Raw genomic sequence first — 14,771 nt, 5'->3', positions numbered from 1 at the left:
ACCGTCATCTTTAAACCAATATTTTTATATTTATCCTTTGTATTTAATTTGATTGTCATTTGTAGTGCTTCATGGAATTGTAGTTCTTTTCTTCATTAGAGCCATTAAGTACTAGCCTGCTGGTTTAGTTCATGGTTTAGAACTCTTAAATAAAGACATTTTGAAAATGATCCTTGTAAAAATGAATGGGAAAATACTTCCTGAACAAAGACTGATGAAAAAAGTGCATCGGGACTGTTGCATACTATTGAGACTGAAGTAAGAGTAAATCTGTATGTTTTAGAATAAAAAATTAAAAAGATGTTATATAGATGTTATATATAACATCAAACATATTTTAAAGAAGCTGAGTGCTTACGTTTTGAATTTGAATTTAGTTGTTTGGCATATTGTATGATAATTGAAAGTTGTAGGTTTGAATCTGTCACCACTGAGCAAAGCATTTGCTGTAATAAGTTTATAGCTCCAATAAGTCCATGCTATATGTTTATTGTAATTTGAATGAATGAATGAATGAATGAATGATGCATTTATATAGCGCTTTATTGTGTATTGCTGTACACCCAAAGCGCTTTACAATCATGTGGGGGGGTGCAGCATCCACTTGGATGATGCGATGGGAGCCACAGCACAACGGCGCCAGTGCGCTCACCACACACCAGCTACAGGTGGAGAGGAGAAAGAGTCATTGAGCCAATCAAGTGTATGGGGATTATTGGGAGGCCATGATAGACAAGGGCCAGTGGAGGGAATTTGGCCAGGACACCGGGGTTACACCCCTACTCTTTACGAGAAGTGCCATGGGATTTTTAGTGACCACAGAGAGTCAGAACCTCAGTTTAACGTCTCATCCGATAGACGGTGCTTTTTGACAGTATAGTGTCCCTGTCACTATACCGGGGCGTTAGGACCCACACAGACCACAGGGTGAGCACCCCCTGCTGGCCTCACTAACACCTCTTCCAACAGCAACCTAGTTTTCACCGGAGGTCTCTCATTCAGGTACTGACCAGGCTCAACCCTGCTTAGCTTCAGTGGGCAACCGGTCTTGGGCTGCAGGGTGATATGACTGTGGCTACAATCAATCTAATTTATTGTGGATAACAGCATCAGTAATTGTATGGGTTGCTGGCATGTTTATGAGTCCAAGTAAAGTCTCACGTCTTTTGTCATCAGTCTATTTCAAGTTTTAAATGAACATTTTCCTATATTCTGTATATTAGATTCATAATCCTTGTCAGTTATTAAAGAGGTATTATTTCAAATGATTTCTTTGTTCAGATCAAGTCAAACTTACACTATATAAAAATAGTACTTTTACATTTTAGAATCAAAAGTAATTTAGTAAAATCATATTTTTTAAATTAATAATTTATTGGTAATTTTTGGAAAGTTTCACTCAGAATGGTAACTATGGTAATTGCTTGTCATTTTAATACCAATTTATATGAGTTTTGAGAAACAAGTATGTGGGAAAAAAATGATGTATCATATTATGTGACTAAAATAAACACTGCAGTAAACAGTAATATTGTGAAATATTCTTACAATTAAAAATAAAAACGTTTTTATCTTAATATATTTTAAAATGTAGCAGCCATTGCTCCAGTCTTCAGTGCCACATGATCCTTTGGAAACATTTACTCTTACAAAACCTTTGTAATGTGACAAAAGAAATCTTTTGTCACATTATGTCTTAACTGTCACTTTTGATAATTTTGATGCTTTCTTGCTGAATAAATGTATTCATTTCTTTTAAAAAATCTTATTACCGACCATGAACTTTTGAACAGTAGTGTACTATTTTAACAAATACTTTTTGGAAGTTGTATTCAAAAGCCACTTGGCTGTAAAATCTCTTGGGGCACATGTGAATGACATCCTAGTGATTTCTCAAATGGTTGTTCAGTCTAGGTCAGCTTGCACTTCTCAGACTTGACTCTTTATTGTAGGAGATCTCTCCAGGTGAGCTGACTCTGGAGGCTCTGTTGGAAATGTCGGATGAGCAGGTGTGTGAGGCTCTGCAGAAGTGTGGAGCGAGTGATGAAGAATGTGCTCGGCTCAATGCCTCACTCACATGTCTACGATCAGCCCACAAATCAGGTGAGTTCTCAGGATGCAGCTAAAAATATCACCTAACTGTTCTATAAGCCTTCTTACAGCCCTGAATTACTGACAGTAACAATATGAGACAAATGCTGTCATTTTTCTGTCTGCCTGTCTAGTAAGACAAATGCTGTCTGTCTGTTTATCTGTCTGACTGAATGTCTACACTTTCTGGTAAAAAGTACAGCAAAGAATGAAAACACAGAATTCTCTGAAATATCATTATATGTGACCCTGGAGCTCAAAAACAGTCACAAGTAGCACGGGTATATTTGTAGCTATAGCCAACAATAAGGGTCAAAATTATTATTATTTTTTTATGCCAAAAATTTCCTTCCGTAAATATATCAAAACTTAATTTTTGATTAGTAATATGCATTGCTAAGAACTTAATTTGGACAACTTTAAAGGCAATTTTCTCAATATTTAGATTTTTTTGCACCCTCAGATTCCAGACTTTCAAATAGTTATATCTTGACGTATAAGTCTCAATTTCAACTTAACTGGTTTTGTGGTCCAGGGTCACGTATAGTAAAGCATTTAGATTAGTTTTGACCAAAATGACTGGAATAGTTAATTAGAGGTATCCATACATTTTGATCACGTGGTTATGTTCAGCGATCATCCAGTAGAGGGCAACACAACGCTGAGTTTCATTATTGTGGACTGGGATAGAAAGAGACCTTTATGTTACTCACTGTCATATAATGCATTTTATTTAACTTAATATGATGCATTTAGTGAAATAGTAGTGTGTGTGTGTGAAGGCTTTATTTCACATTTTAGTTTATTAATCACAGATTATTTGCATTTATTTGATTAAAAATACAGTAAAAACAATAATATTGGGAAATATTATTGCTACTTAAAATTACAGTTTTTTAGTTTTAATATATTTTCAAATGACTTTTGTTCCTGTGATGGCAAAGCTGAATTTTCATAACCTTTATAAATGTCTTTACTGTCGCTTTTGATCAGTTTAATGAATCTGTACTGAATAAAAACATTACTTCATGTGGAAAAAAATGTGCAAATTCCACAGAAATGTTTTACTAATTGAATCTTATGTCTCCCCATGAGGCTCAAGTTTTTAAATATATTAGTAATTGTAATGTTGCATTTAACCTGAATTTAGGCAGTAGGTTTATGCTTGGAATAAGAAAATAAGATTGAGTAACTAATTAAGTGAGACTTAATTTAATCACTAATTCATAAATCCATTTAATTAAAAGGTTTTCTCCAGATGTTTTCACTGCAATGAGCTTCAGGGCGTTGTTTATACATGCTGTTTGATACCGCAGAACTTGTACGTTGTGTATTTCCACCACTGGAGGACAGCATTGTATCACAGTTTGATAACAGCGTTGGGTAACATCACACTTTAAAAAAAGATCAACTAGATCCTCCTACAGTGTTTGTCTTCTACCTCCACAGCTGGAGCTGATTGTTCTTGCTCTTACCTGAAAAAGATTTGATTGAAGGAGTGTTTCTCCAGATGCTCAAATCTCAGTCCAATTGAAATCCTCACCAGTGTGTGATGAAGTTAGAGCTTGATAACTGATCATTAAAGCACTGGAGCATCCTTCTTTATGGATTTAGTGCTAATCAGTTTGTCCTTAATTGATCCATAGATCGTTAAAGTGCATCACCCAGAGCATTATCATATCAGATGCATATGCACAGCTTTCTGCATGCATGGTAGTTCATGTTTTACAAATTTAACGTTGCATATGATTAGTGATTTAATTGATGCGTATGAGGCAGATTAATAAACAACCCATATTTGGCCATTTTGAAATTACTGGCATTGGTAAATAATATAACTTTCGTGCTAATTATTTTGTCTTTAGTTGATCCATAGATCTGTAAAGTGCATCACGCAGAGCAATATCATTTCAGATGCATATGCACAGCTTTCTGCATGAATGGAATTTAATGTTTTACAAATTTAATATTGCATATAATTAATCATTTAATTGATACTTATGAGACAGATTAATAAACAACCCATATTTGGCAATTTTGAAATTACTGGCATTGGTGGATAATATACATTTTTCCTTATAATATATATATATATATATATATATATATATATATATATATAATGTGCTGTTTTATAGTTATTATTTGTGTCCTTCTGGGATCTCAAATATGTTTGTTATGGGCAACAGAGGGCAGCAAAGCTCTTTTAGTCTGGTAGTACATTGCGTAAATGTTATAATAAGGATTGCGATAAAACAAAGGAGAACTGTTCTGGCATGTTCTTTAGCAGGTGAATTATATTATGCATACAACTTTACACAAGCCTTGTTGAGCTTTATTTAAGTGAACTTATATTTGAGTGTTTGTTTACAGACTTTTCTCCATCTGTTCAAATCGTGCATGTTTTTTGAAGTGATAACACATAATGCAATTTGTTGAATCTCTTCACCAAATCCACGGTACCCTCACATCCGATCTTTCTTTCCTCCATTAACTCTGTATTTGCTTTGAGTAGCGTTAGTGCGGCTGCCCTGGAGTGCCTGAATTTTCACAAACGTGGATTCCCTGCTGTGATAGTGTTCAGACACAGCGCTAACCGCCGTTTGCACTGTTGAAAGTGTGATCAGGCTGGATTGCTTTGTTTAAAGACGGGCTTAGAGAGGCTTTTAAGATGCTGGTAGCTTGTTGAGACACAGCATGGGCTCCTTCAGGGTCCAGCGGAGGTGCCACACAAGGACTAGGGGGGATTCCAGCTGTCACGAGAGCGTGGTGTATAATTTAGAAATGGCACCTCTCGTCATCTTGATTTCTTTTTCTTTCTCGTTCTCCGTCTGTTTCTCTACCCCCCCTTGTTCTTATCTCTGCAGTGTCTTTATTTCAGACTCTGATTAATTTAAATGAATAGTTCACCCAAAAAGGAGAATTCTGTCATCATTTACTCACTCTCATGTCGTTCCAAAGCCACTTTTAGGTTTCTTCTGAGATCCAAGCTGCTTTTTTCATCCAGTCAAAGTGAACGGTGACCTGGGATGTGGAGCAAGATTTTCAGGGAATAATGAATATAAATCACAGCATATATATGGATTCAGAAGACTTATATAATATAGTACATGAGTCATATGGATTACCTTTATGATGCTTTTACAGAGCTTTTGGAGGTCACCATCCACTTCCATTGTATAGATATAAACAGCTCAGATATTTGTTTAAACTTCTCCTTTTGTGTTTCATTGAAGAACGTTTTTAACAGTATTTAAATGACAATAATTTATTAAAAAACATTTTAGGTGAGCTATACTTGTTTTCTTTGCATCTGTCCCTCACTAGCCTGCATTTTATTCTCCTTCATCTCAGTTCATCTTTCAAACTGCTTCTGATGAAGGGTATGAATATAAGAGGATTTCAGTATGAGGAGAGAGAGAATGTGAGGGGTTGTGGTGCCGTCGAGAGGATACTAAACTGAATTAGTGTTTTTAGTGATTTTGAGACCTCACACCTCATTGCTCTCCAGAGAAAAGAAATATCATATTAAACGTGATTCTTATAGGCAGAACAAAGCAGCGCAAGGGAATCATGCATAATCTGCCTCGCAACCTAATACAATTACATTAAAAGTGATTTGAATATATATTTATAAATTTGCGCTCATATTTTCTGCAATTTATTAATTAGACGCACCTTTGATCATTGTATCCACATTGTGAATATTGGGGGTCGTGACTCTTTCTAGAACAGAATCTGTCAGCTGCTGTAACTTTCTCTACACATACAGCGGAGAAATCATTTTTCTGGTTTGAGGGATTTCGGTCTTATCTTTTAAAAGGCATACACCGTAACGAAAGTGAAAAGTCACATCTCAGCCGTTTCTCAAGACCTTTCAATAGCCTATTTAAAAAAAAAATTAGTATATACCAATTTCATGTTCAGCGTGTCAGCATTTACTGTATATATGTACCAGTTTATAAAGATGAACAGGTCTATAATACTGTGTATAATTTTATTGAGCTCCCATTGGATTCCATTTAGCCTTTAAACAGGTACTTTATACATTGTAAAAAAAAAAATTCTACTTGAGTTATGCCATTGAGTGTTCAATCAGAGCAGCTGTTTGGCCTAATTGTCATAATTGGCATAAAAACATTGAATTTACTGGCATTCACACCATGTTATTTCCAAAACTAAGTGGCCAAAATTTCTCTGACAAATACATATTATACAAATTAGTTTACTTTTATATATATTTGTATTTTATACTTTTATATAAGACCTCTGCTGTGTGGTTTTCAAAAGCACTAAATAAACGATTAGTGCTGTTTTCAAACTCAACTAAACATAATTTTATGATTGAATGAGAGAGACTGTGTACATTACAACTAATGGCCACACAGTTGATTCGAAGGCTGTGCTGGAGGGAACGTTCAGATATTGACAAGTTAAGTAAGCAAAGTAATCAGAAAATATTATATTTTTCATTGAGATAAATGCCTTAAAGAGTATAATTCGGTTCAAATTTCTCTTCTTGAGTCAGTTATCATGCTGTTGAGTCATATTTAGGATTCTAATTGTGTCCTCGGTTTACCCACAATCCTTCCCTGCAGGCTTCTGCGTTCTAAATGCTGCTTATCATCCATATTAGTGTGTAAATATGTTTTTAGTTGCCCACAAAAACAGCCCCTCAAACAGTTTTACAAATAAACCGCTTTTCAGAAGTGCCGTTGACACAAATATTTGCCCAAAGGTAGTTGTTATCATGAAAGAAATGTACAAATGGTATAAAAAAAAAATTACATAAACCACATTGTCACTTCTCCGTATCTGGCTTTAAGCAAATATTCCAGGTTCAATTCAATTTAAACTCTGTCGACAGCATCTTTGAAATGCTATCTTTTCAATCATTTCAACTGGTCCCTCAGTTCATGAAAACTGGAAAAATTGGTGTCCTGTAATGCACTTACAGTACGGCTGGTTTCAAATTTCCATAAAAATGTAATTTATAATTTTAGACAGAACTGTTTAACTAGGAAAAGATGCTGTCAGTAGAGCTTACTTTATATACACAACTGTTCAAATTAGTCAATGTTCTGGTAATACAGTATGAATAGTAATAGTGTGTAAAAATTATTACAATTTAAACTTTTTTTTAAATCTATTTTAATATATTTTAAAATGTAATTTATTCCTGTTATGCAAAGCTGAATTTTCAGCATCATTACTTCAGTTTTCAGTGTCACATGATCCTTCAGAAATCATTCTAATATGCTGATTTGCTGCTCAATAAACATTTCTTTTTATCATCAATATTGAAAACAGTTGTGCTGCTAAATATTTTTGTGGAAACTGTGATGCAGTTTTTGATCGGGATTCTTTGATGAGTATAAAATAAAAATTGTGTATAGTTTAACTGCACCTAAAACAAAGAAATACATAGTAAAAAGGTCTACAGAGGAATCAGATACTTGATTTGCAGGCTGACAGGGTTTGTTCATTGTCTCAGTGAAGCCTGTCCCATGTTTGGTTGGAGAGACTTAGTCATTTCAAAATATCTCAAATTTGTCTTTTTTCTTTCTGAGTTTTTGATCTGATGCGTGTGTCATTTCCTCTCTGTCAGTATTCTGTCCACTCTGGATGGCTAAGAGCTTTTATAATTAGCTCTGTCTTGACAGAAATATCACTGCTAAGTCATATTCATAGTCATAGTGTCATGTAGTCAGTCATATTGCATTATTATTAGAACAGAACCTAATTAATGGCATTGGGAAATGATTAGCGCCATGATGTATAGGCAAACTGCATGAGTGACAGGTCGTCTTGACACCTTTCTTGAGTTGGTTTGTGATATTAATGACAGTATCTTTGACTTGTGATAATGGCATTGAGATGCTAATAGAAGTATCCATGCGTCCCTTTGTAGCAGTTGTATAAGGTACTGTTGCTAGGCAATGGTTGCGACTGCAAATGCATTGTTTCAGAAATGTTGACATGTTCTCATTAGGATTTGCTAAATCATTATCGGTCGACCCTCCTTCTTTCTTTGTGTTCTGGAGTTTGGATGTTATGCCATTTAGTGGTGTTATAAGGCTCATAGTTAGGATTGGGGATTTGAATAAACCTCTGACCTGTCATGTAACTCATCCCACACTGTTTGTGTAACGGGCCTGAATCAAATCTCAAATTGGATTTTTTATTTTTATTTTTTAAGCTAGGCAATGATTTTTGCCTTGGTGGAAGATGAAAAGTAAAGAAAAAATCCCATAGAATTACATATCATCGTAAAACACCATTCAGAATGTCCTAGCGACTTCAAAAATTCACCTTCAGCCCATGCAAGATGTAGATAAGTTTTTGTTTCTTGAACAGATTTGGAGCAATTTAGCATCACATCACTTGCTCATCAATGGATCCTCTGCAGTGAATGGGTGCCGTCAGAATGAGAGTCCAAACAGCTGATAAAAACATCACAATATTCCACAAGTAATTCACATCACTCCAGTCCATCAATTAACATTTTGTGAAGCAAAAAGCTGCGTGTTTGTAATAAACAAATTTATCATTAAGTCGTTTCAACTTTAAACCATCACTTCTGGCCAAAATACGAGTCTATAATCCACAATAACAACATAAGAACAACCATACCCTGTTGGTCTCTCACATCAAAATCCAACAACATATTTGTTTAGAACAGTTTTAGACAGTAAATGGTGCTTGATCAGTGCATATTTCTCTCCTGATTCAGACAAGATGATTTTTTCACTGCAGAAACCAATATTATGAATGGAGGACTTTTAACCAGAAGCAATGGTTTGAAGTTAAAAATGACTAGATGGATTTATTATAAACACACAGCTTGTGGTTTATTGACATTACTTGTGGAACATTGTGATGTTTTTATCAGCTCTTTGGACTCTCATTCTGATGGCACCCATTCACTGCAGAGGAAACATTGGTTAACAAATGATGTAAAGCTAAATTTATTCAAATCTGTTCTTTAACAAACTCATCTGCATTTCGGGTGGGCTTAATTGATCAAATTTTCATTTTCAGGTGAATAACCAGTCAAAACACTTTTGCAAACTCATAGCAAAGTCTTGGCAAACTCCCATAATTTACATTGTGGCATGAGGTTTTGCACATGAGAAAAGTTGACTTGCCATTCATAAATCCAATGAAACTAAAACCGGAAGAATGTACAGTGGTGGCCAAAATTGTTAGAACACCTGACAGATATGTCAGTCCCGACTTTGCTATGACAATCTGGCACTTCTGAATGAGCGACTGCAAGTATGTTTTATTATTATATTAGTTTAAGTATTTGCTATTGACTGTTCAAATGCTGAGTTTTGCGCAGTGTATAGTAACACGTCGCGTGTGCGTGTGAGGGGAACAGGGTCACATCACAGTGGAGTGAATAGCCCGTCAGAAATCATAGCACGTCAGCTGTCTTAAATGCGGCTTGTGTGCAAATACATACGAGCACATCATCACTGTGTCTGTCACGCTACTCTGTTCCCCTTTCAGCTAGTACTGTTGGTAAAATTAAGGACATGATTAACTGTCTTTATATTTACCTTGAATGCTGATGCTCACGATTATGGTAAGGGGCGTTACATTTTCGACGCGCGCTTGTAGTGTTCGGCCAATCACAATGCACTGGGTCAGCTGGCCATTTGGAGCAGACTGTGCTTGTCGGAAGGAGGGGTTTTATAGAAAATGACGCGTTTGAGAGAGGCGGGGTATAGAGGAACTACATTAATGTACAGTATTTAAAAAAATAATGTGGCATGTCAATATATTCTGTTACACCAAATACACCAAATAATGATAATTAAAATAGCATCATATGACTCCTTTAACTGTAATATTTGGTATGTCCACCTTTTGCAGCAATTACAGCAGCACATCTCTGGCATAGTGTCAATATATTTCCTGAGAACATCAACACTAATGTTTTCCCATGCCTTCTGCAACTCAAACCAAAGGCTTTCCTTTGAATGTACAATAGATCTGTCCAGTTTATTTTCCAACTCACCCCAATTTTTCTCGATGGGGTTGAGGTCTGGACTTTGAGGTGGCCAGTCCATCATTTTCAATTTTCCAGCAGATTCCTTCCATCGCAGGTAGTTCCGGCAATAGTTTGTTTTATGGGTATTGTAATGGCCAATCCAACAAAAACAACTGAAACCTTTTAAAATGCCAAGTATTCTAACAATTTTGGCCACCACTGTATGTAACACTTACTGTGAGGCTATGCATCTCTTTAGTTGAGATTAGTTATGAGGAATGAAATCTATGGCATTTGTTTCTTGATTTAATAAGATACATTCATCATTTCAGGAGAACATACACCGAGGAATTATTGACAGCTGTAGCCACAATCTACTGCACAACAAATGGATTAATTCGCACCTTTTTGTAGCAAGACAGAGGCGAATCCTGAGGTTGAAAATTGACGATAGACAAAACCACCATGGGGTGGTGAGATGAGGATGTTTAGAAAAATACATATAACAGCTTTTTTTATCTTTGCACTCATCTCAGGGTGTTACTAGATAGGGATGCACAATATACCAGTGGCATATCCGTGTCCACCAAAATTAAAATTTTTTGTATCATTCATTTTATATTAATTACTTTTAAATTCTGTTTTGTGTTCTTATATGTCAGGTTTTAAACTTACTAACCAGATATCTTTTCTACTCTATATTTTGCTTTGTATACACTACCGTTTTTCAAATAAATGCTGTTCTTTTGAGCTTTCTATTCATCAGAGAAGCCTGAAAATAAAAATGCATCAAGATTTCCACAAATACATTAAGCAGCATATTTTTTTTTCAACATTGGTAATAATTAGAAATGTTTCTCAACTAATAATTAGAAAATAGCAAATCAGCATATTAGAATAATTTCCGAAGGATCATGTGACACTGAAGACTGCAGTAATGATGCTGAAACTTCAGCTTTGCATCACAGGAATAAATGACATTTTACAATATATTAAAATAGAAAACAGTTCTTTTAAATGGTAATAATAGTTCACAGTTTTACTGTTTTTTAAGGACATTCTGATCAAATAAGTGCAGCCTTGGTGAGCATGAGAGACTTAAAAAATAAATAAATTACTGCCCCTTGGAACGGTAGTGTAGTGTGGAAAATCCTACAGAGATTTTCAAGATTGAAAACTATTTTACAAAATTAATGAAACATTCAGTTTATGAAGAATATTGGGTCTCATTCACGTAAATCACTCAAATTAGTTTGCTTTCAATTGAAGCTGACAATTTATGTAAGAAATGTTTTTGAAAAATGAATTCAGCTTGTGTTTCATAAATAAAATGACTGTAAGAGGTTTCCCTTCTTTTTGCCATTAGTTGTCCTTAGACAAACAGATTGTCCCACCACAGACTACCGTGAGTAAATGTTACTGTGTTGGTTTACAATATTGCTACTTTTCAGGAGAAATCAACTTACATTTGGCTTAAAATGTCTCCACACATTGGCACTATGATAGGATACAGTATTTAACATTAAAAAGGGACACAACATTTTATTTTAAGTCCAGTTATGGTCAATTCTGTTTAATGTTGTACTTTTAAGATGTGATATGCATACAGGATAATTGCTGAGGATTGTTGTTTGTTTGTCAGGCCCTAAAGATCACACTGAAAGAAGGAGAAGGATGTAGTTAATGTGAAACATCCTCCGGGGCTCTGCAAAGTATTAATAAACTTATCAACTAGCCAAGTAGTTAGTTATTGGTTTCTCAATCGTGTAAGCAACTTGACATCGCAAACTTCACACATCTCCCAGCGGGTCAAGCACGGGCCATGCCTGAAACTTTGAAACTTCAAGTAGCTTGTTTGTCATCTCTCCTCTGTAATTAAAAATGCTCATTTGAGTGTCTTCCAGGCCATGAGAGGACGGCAAGAAGTGTCCTTCAGCTGTGCCCACTGGACCCCTCCTTAGGAGTGGCAAACACTTATCTCCCATCATGCTCAAAGAGTGGGAGTGTGTCCCTTAGAGCGAGCGTGTCTTGTACGGGGGTTAGGGGGTTGTTAAGGGCCCTTGGAATCATTTGTGCGTAGTGAACTGTGACCGCTGAGCCACAGTCCAGGTAGAAACCACAAGAGGGAGAGTCCTGTAATGGTGTTTGTTCATCTGTGGAGTTAGTGGACTGTGGGTTCCAAGCAATTACTGATTAACGATCTTTGACAGAAATGGACAATTTTTTTCTTTTGTTTCCCAGAAAGTTTTGTAAACTATGACTTAGTGAAGCTGTAATTTTTAGTTTTGCAGGGTGGCTATAATATTAGTACGTTTTTCCTGACATGATGAGCTGCGATGCCCATGAGCGTCATGCATTGTAAATCCCACTATTTAAGTAACTCTCATTCTGCAAGGACAGACATATGCGTTAATTTTATTTAGTTAAAATCAAAATTTTCGCTCATATTGCTGCACCTTAAGGAAAAAATGTTCTTTTAAAAATTGCGGTAATGTTTCATGTGTTTTTATTGTAATATTAGTATGTAGTATATTGCATCCCTTGATTCCTTTTGTTGCAAAAAAAGAAAAAGAAGCATTTTTATAAGCAAAAGTTTCAGTCCAGATGATTTTAAAATCTTTCTCTCAGAATCATATTTTTGCAGAATATTAAAGGTAGAGTAGGTGAGTTTTGAGAGTTTAGCAATAGCAAGCTAGCTTTAAAAGCATAAGATCCCACCCTCCCTGCAAATCACTCTCCAAATCCAAAGCACATAATATTACAATAATAACGCCTTCTGTTCTCGCTCAGTTTGCAGTAGCGTAATGAAACACGCTGATAACGTATCATGCATGCAAATTTTGGGATGTACCTTAAAGGTACATCTTAGGAACTAAAGTGTACATATGTACCATATTAGTCACTTTTTGAAAAGGTATCACCTTGGTGATAGCTTTTGTACCCTTTTTCGAGAGTGATTTTATTATGCAATTGCTGAAAAGTTGAAAAGTTAACATGCATTTTGGAAGTGCATAATTTAATAAGGTGTAGAATTAAAACAATTCACTTGAATGAAAAATTGAACCACTTTTACAATTAACCTATTAGACGAGTTTGAAAAGTAATTGATGCACAGCACATTTCACTGTGTGGGTTTCCATCCATCTTCCTGTCTTTCAGCTCTTCTATATAAAGGTGCCATCAATCAAATCACAGCAGCCTACCTGCTCTCCCAGAGCTGAATACATTTTCTACAGAATTCAGTCTTTAAGAAAATACATTCAGAAAACGATCTACTAAAGGGTTAAAGTGAAAAGAATCCCATAGATTCTAAAGTTTACACATGTTTAATGTCTGCTGGATTTCCATTCATTCCCTATAACGCAGAGTTTAAAGGCAATGCACTGAAAAAAAGAGACTGAACCGATTTATTCTGTATTTATGTTAACAATCATTTTTGAAAGAGGAAAACAAACAGAGAGAGCTAGAGAGACTGAAAAACAGGACATGATGCATGATGGTCATCTTCTGCAGCAAAATGTGGATCACTAATAGATAAAGTTCACTAAGAGCTTTGTGTTTGTCTCATATTTTAATGTCCCTCTCTTACACATTAATGGTGTTGGTGATTCCATTATGAAGGGAATTTGGAGGGGTTAAATATAAGATCTATTTGTGTTTGATATAATCATGATCTCTAGTTAACATTAATAATGATTCAGAGACAAATATATATGAAATGTAATCTAATAAATTATATAAATGTATAATTTTAAGTTAATTTTTAATTGAAATAGAAATATCGTCTTTAGAAAGGTACTGTAGAGAAGTCTATGTATTGAATTTCATTTATGTATTAATGCATATGCATTTTTTTTTTCAAGAACAACTTGAGGAGGACAAATTACACAGTAATGGAGGTGAGGCACCGTCTGTTTTTCTTTCTCCAGTGCATTTGTTGTCATTGTGGTGTTTTTACGTATCAGTCAACTTCAGTACTCATTACTTTGAGACATTTCAGACTCACTTTGCTCTTAATCACACACATCCTTTCATCTTTCTGTCTGTTTGTCATGATAGATGCAGTCTGAGTCTCTTCACTGTTGACATCCTTCATCTGGCACTTGGTATCAAAACACCTCTTCTCTTCTCTTCTCTTCTCTTCTCTTCTCTTCTCTTCTCTTCTCTTCTCTTCTCTTCTCTTCTCTTCTCTTCTCTTCTCTTCTCTTCTCTTCTCTTCTCTTCTCTTCTCTTCTCTTCTCTTCTCTTCTCTTCTCTTACCTCACATGTTCTCATCTCTTCTTTTCTGTTCTTTTTTCTTGTATTTTTTCATCTCATGCTGTCTCAACTCTTCTCTTCTTGTCTAGTGGTTGGCCAATATACTGCCAAGGCATAAATATAGTCTATTTGGCATTTTTTCTGTTTGACTGTTTGATGATTACATAATTAAGAAGTTATAGCTATCTAAAGTATACATTTTTAAATCTGTTTTGATGTTTTTTCCCCCCAATTTTTTCATTTTCAGTTCAATTATTTACATGATTTTAGCAAATGTTATGTAAAATATTTATTTTTATAGATTTATTTTTTTTCAATTAAGGTCAATTTATTTCTTTAAACTAATTTGCTAATTATGTTAGTAAATATGATTTAAAATAAATATTAATATTACAGTTCAGTTAATTAGTTTAAACTGATTCAT

The 14,771-nt window shown here is 35.0% G+C and overlaps 1 protein-coding gene across 1 annotated transcript in view; it reads left to right on the top strand.

The window, feature by feature from the left end:
• Positions 1 to 14,771, top strand: part of ksr2 (kinase suppressor of ras 2) — a gene marked incomplete at its 3' end in the record, with an annotated part of 101,618 nt that overhangs the window by 7,390 nt on the left and 79,457 nt on the right. Inside the window, exons 3-4 of the mRNA XM_079417085.1 lie at positions 1,953 to 2,103; positions 13,954 to 13,989. Of these exons, the coding sequence (XP_079273211.1) occupies positions 1,953 to 2,103; positions 13,954 to 13,989 (187 nt within the window). The remainder of the gene's footprint in view (positions 1 to 1,952; positions 2,104 to 13,953; positions 13,990 to 14,771) is intronic.

This window comes from Barbus barbus, assembly GCF_936440315.1.
Source record: "Barbus barbus genome assembly, chromosome: 5".
Lineage (NCBI taxonomy): Eukaryota > Metazoa > Chordata > Actinopteri > Cypriniformes > Cyprinidae > Barbus > Barbus barbus.
Note: the sequence above shows the minus strand (reverse complement) of the source record. Positions and strands in the feature narration are given on the sequence as shown.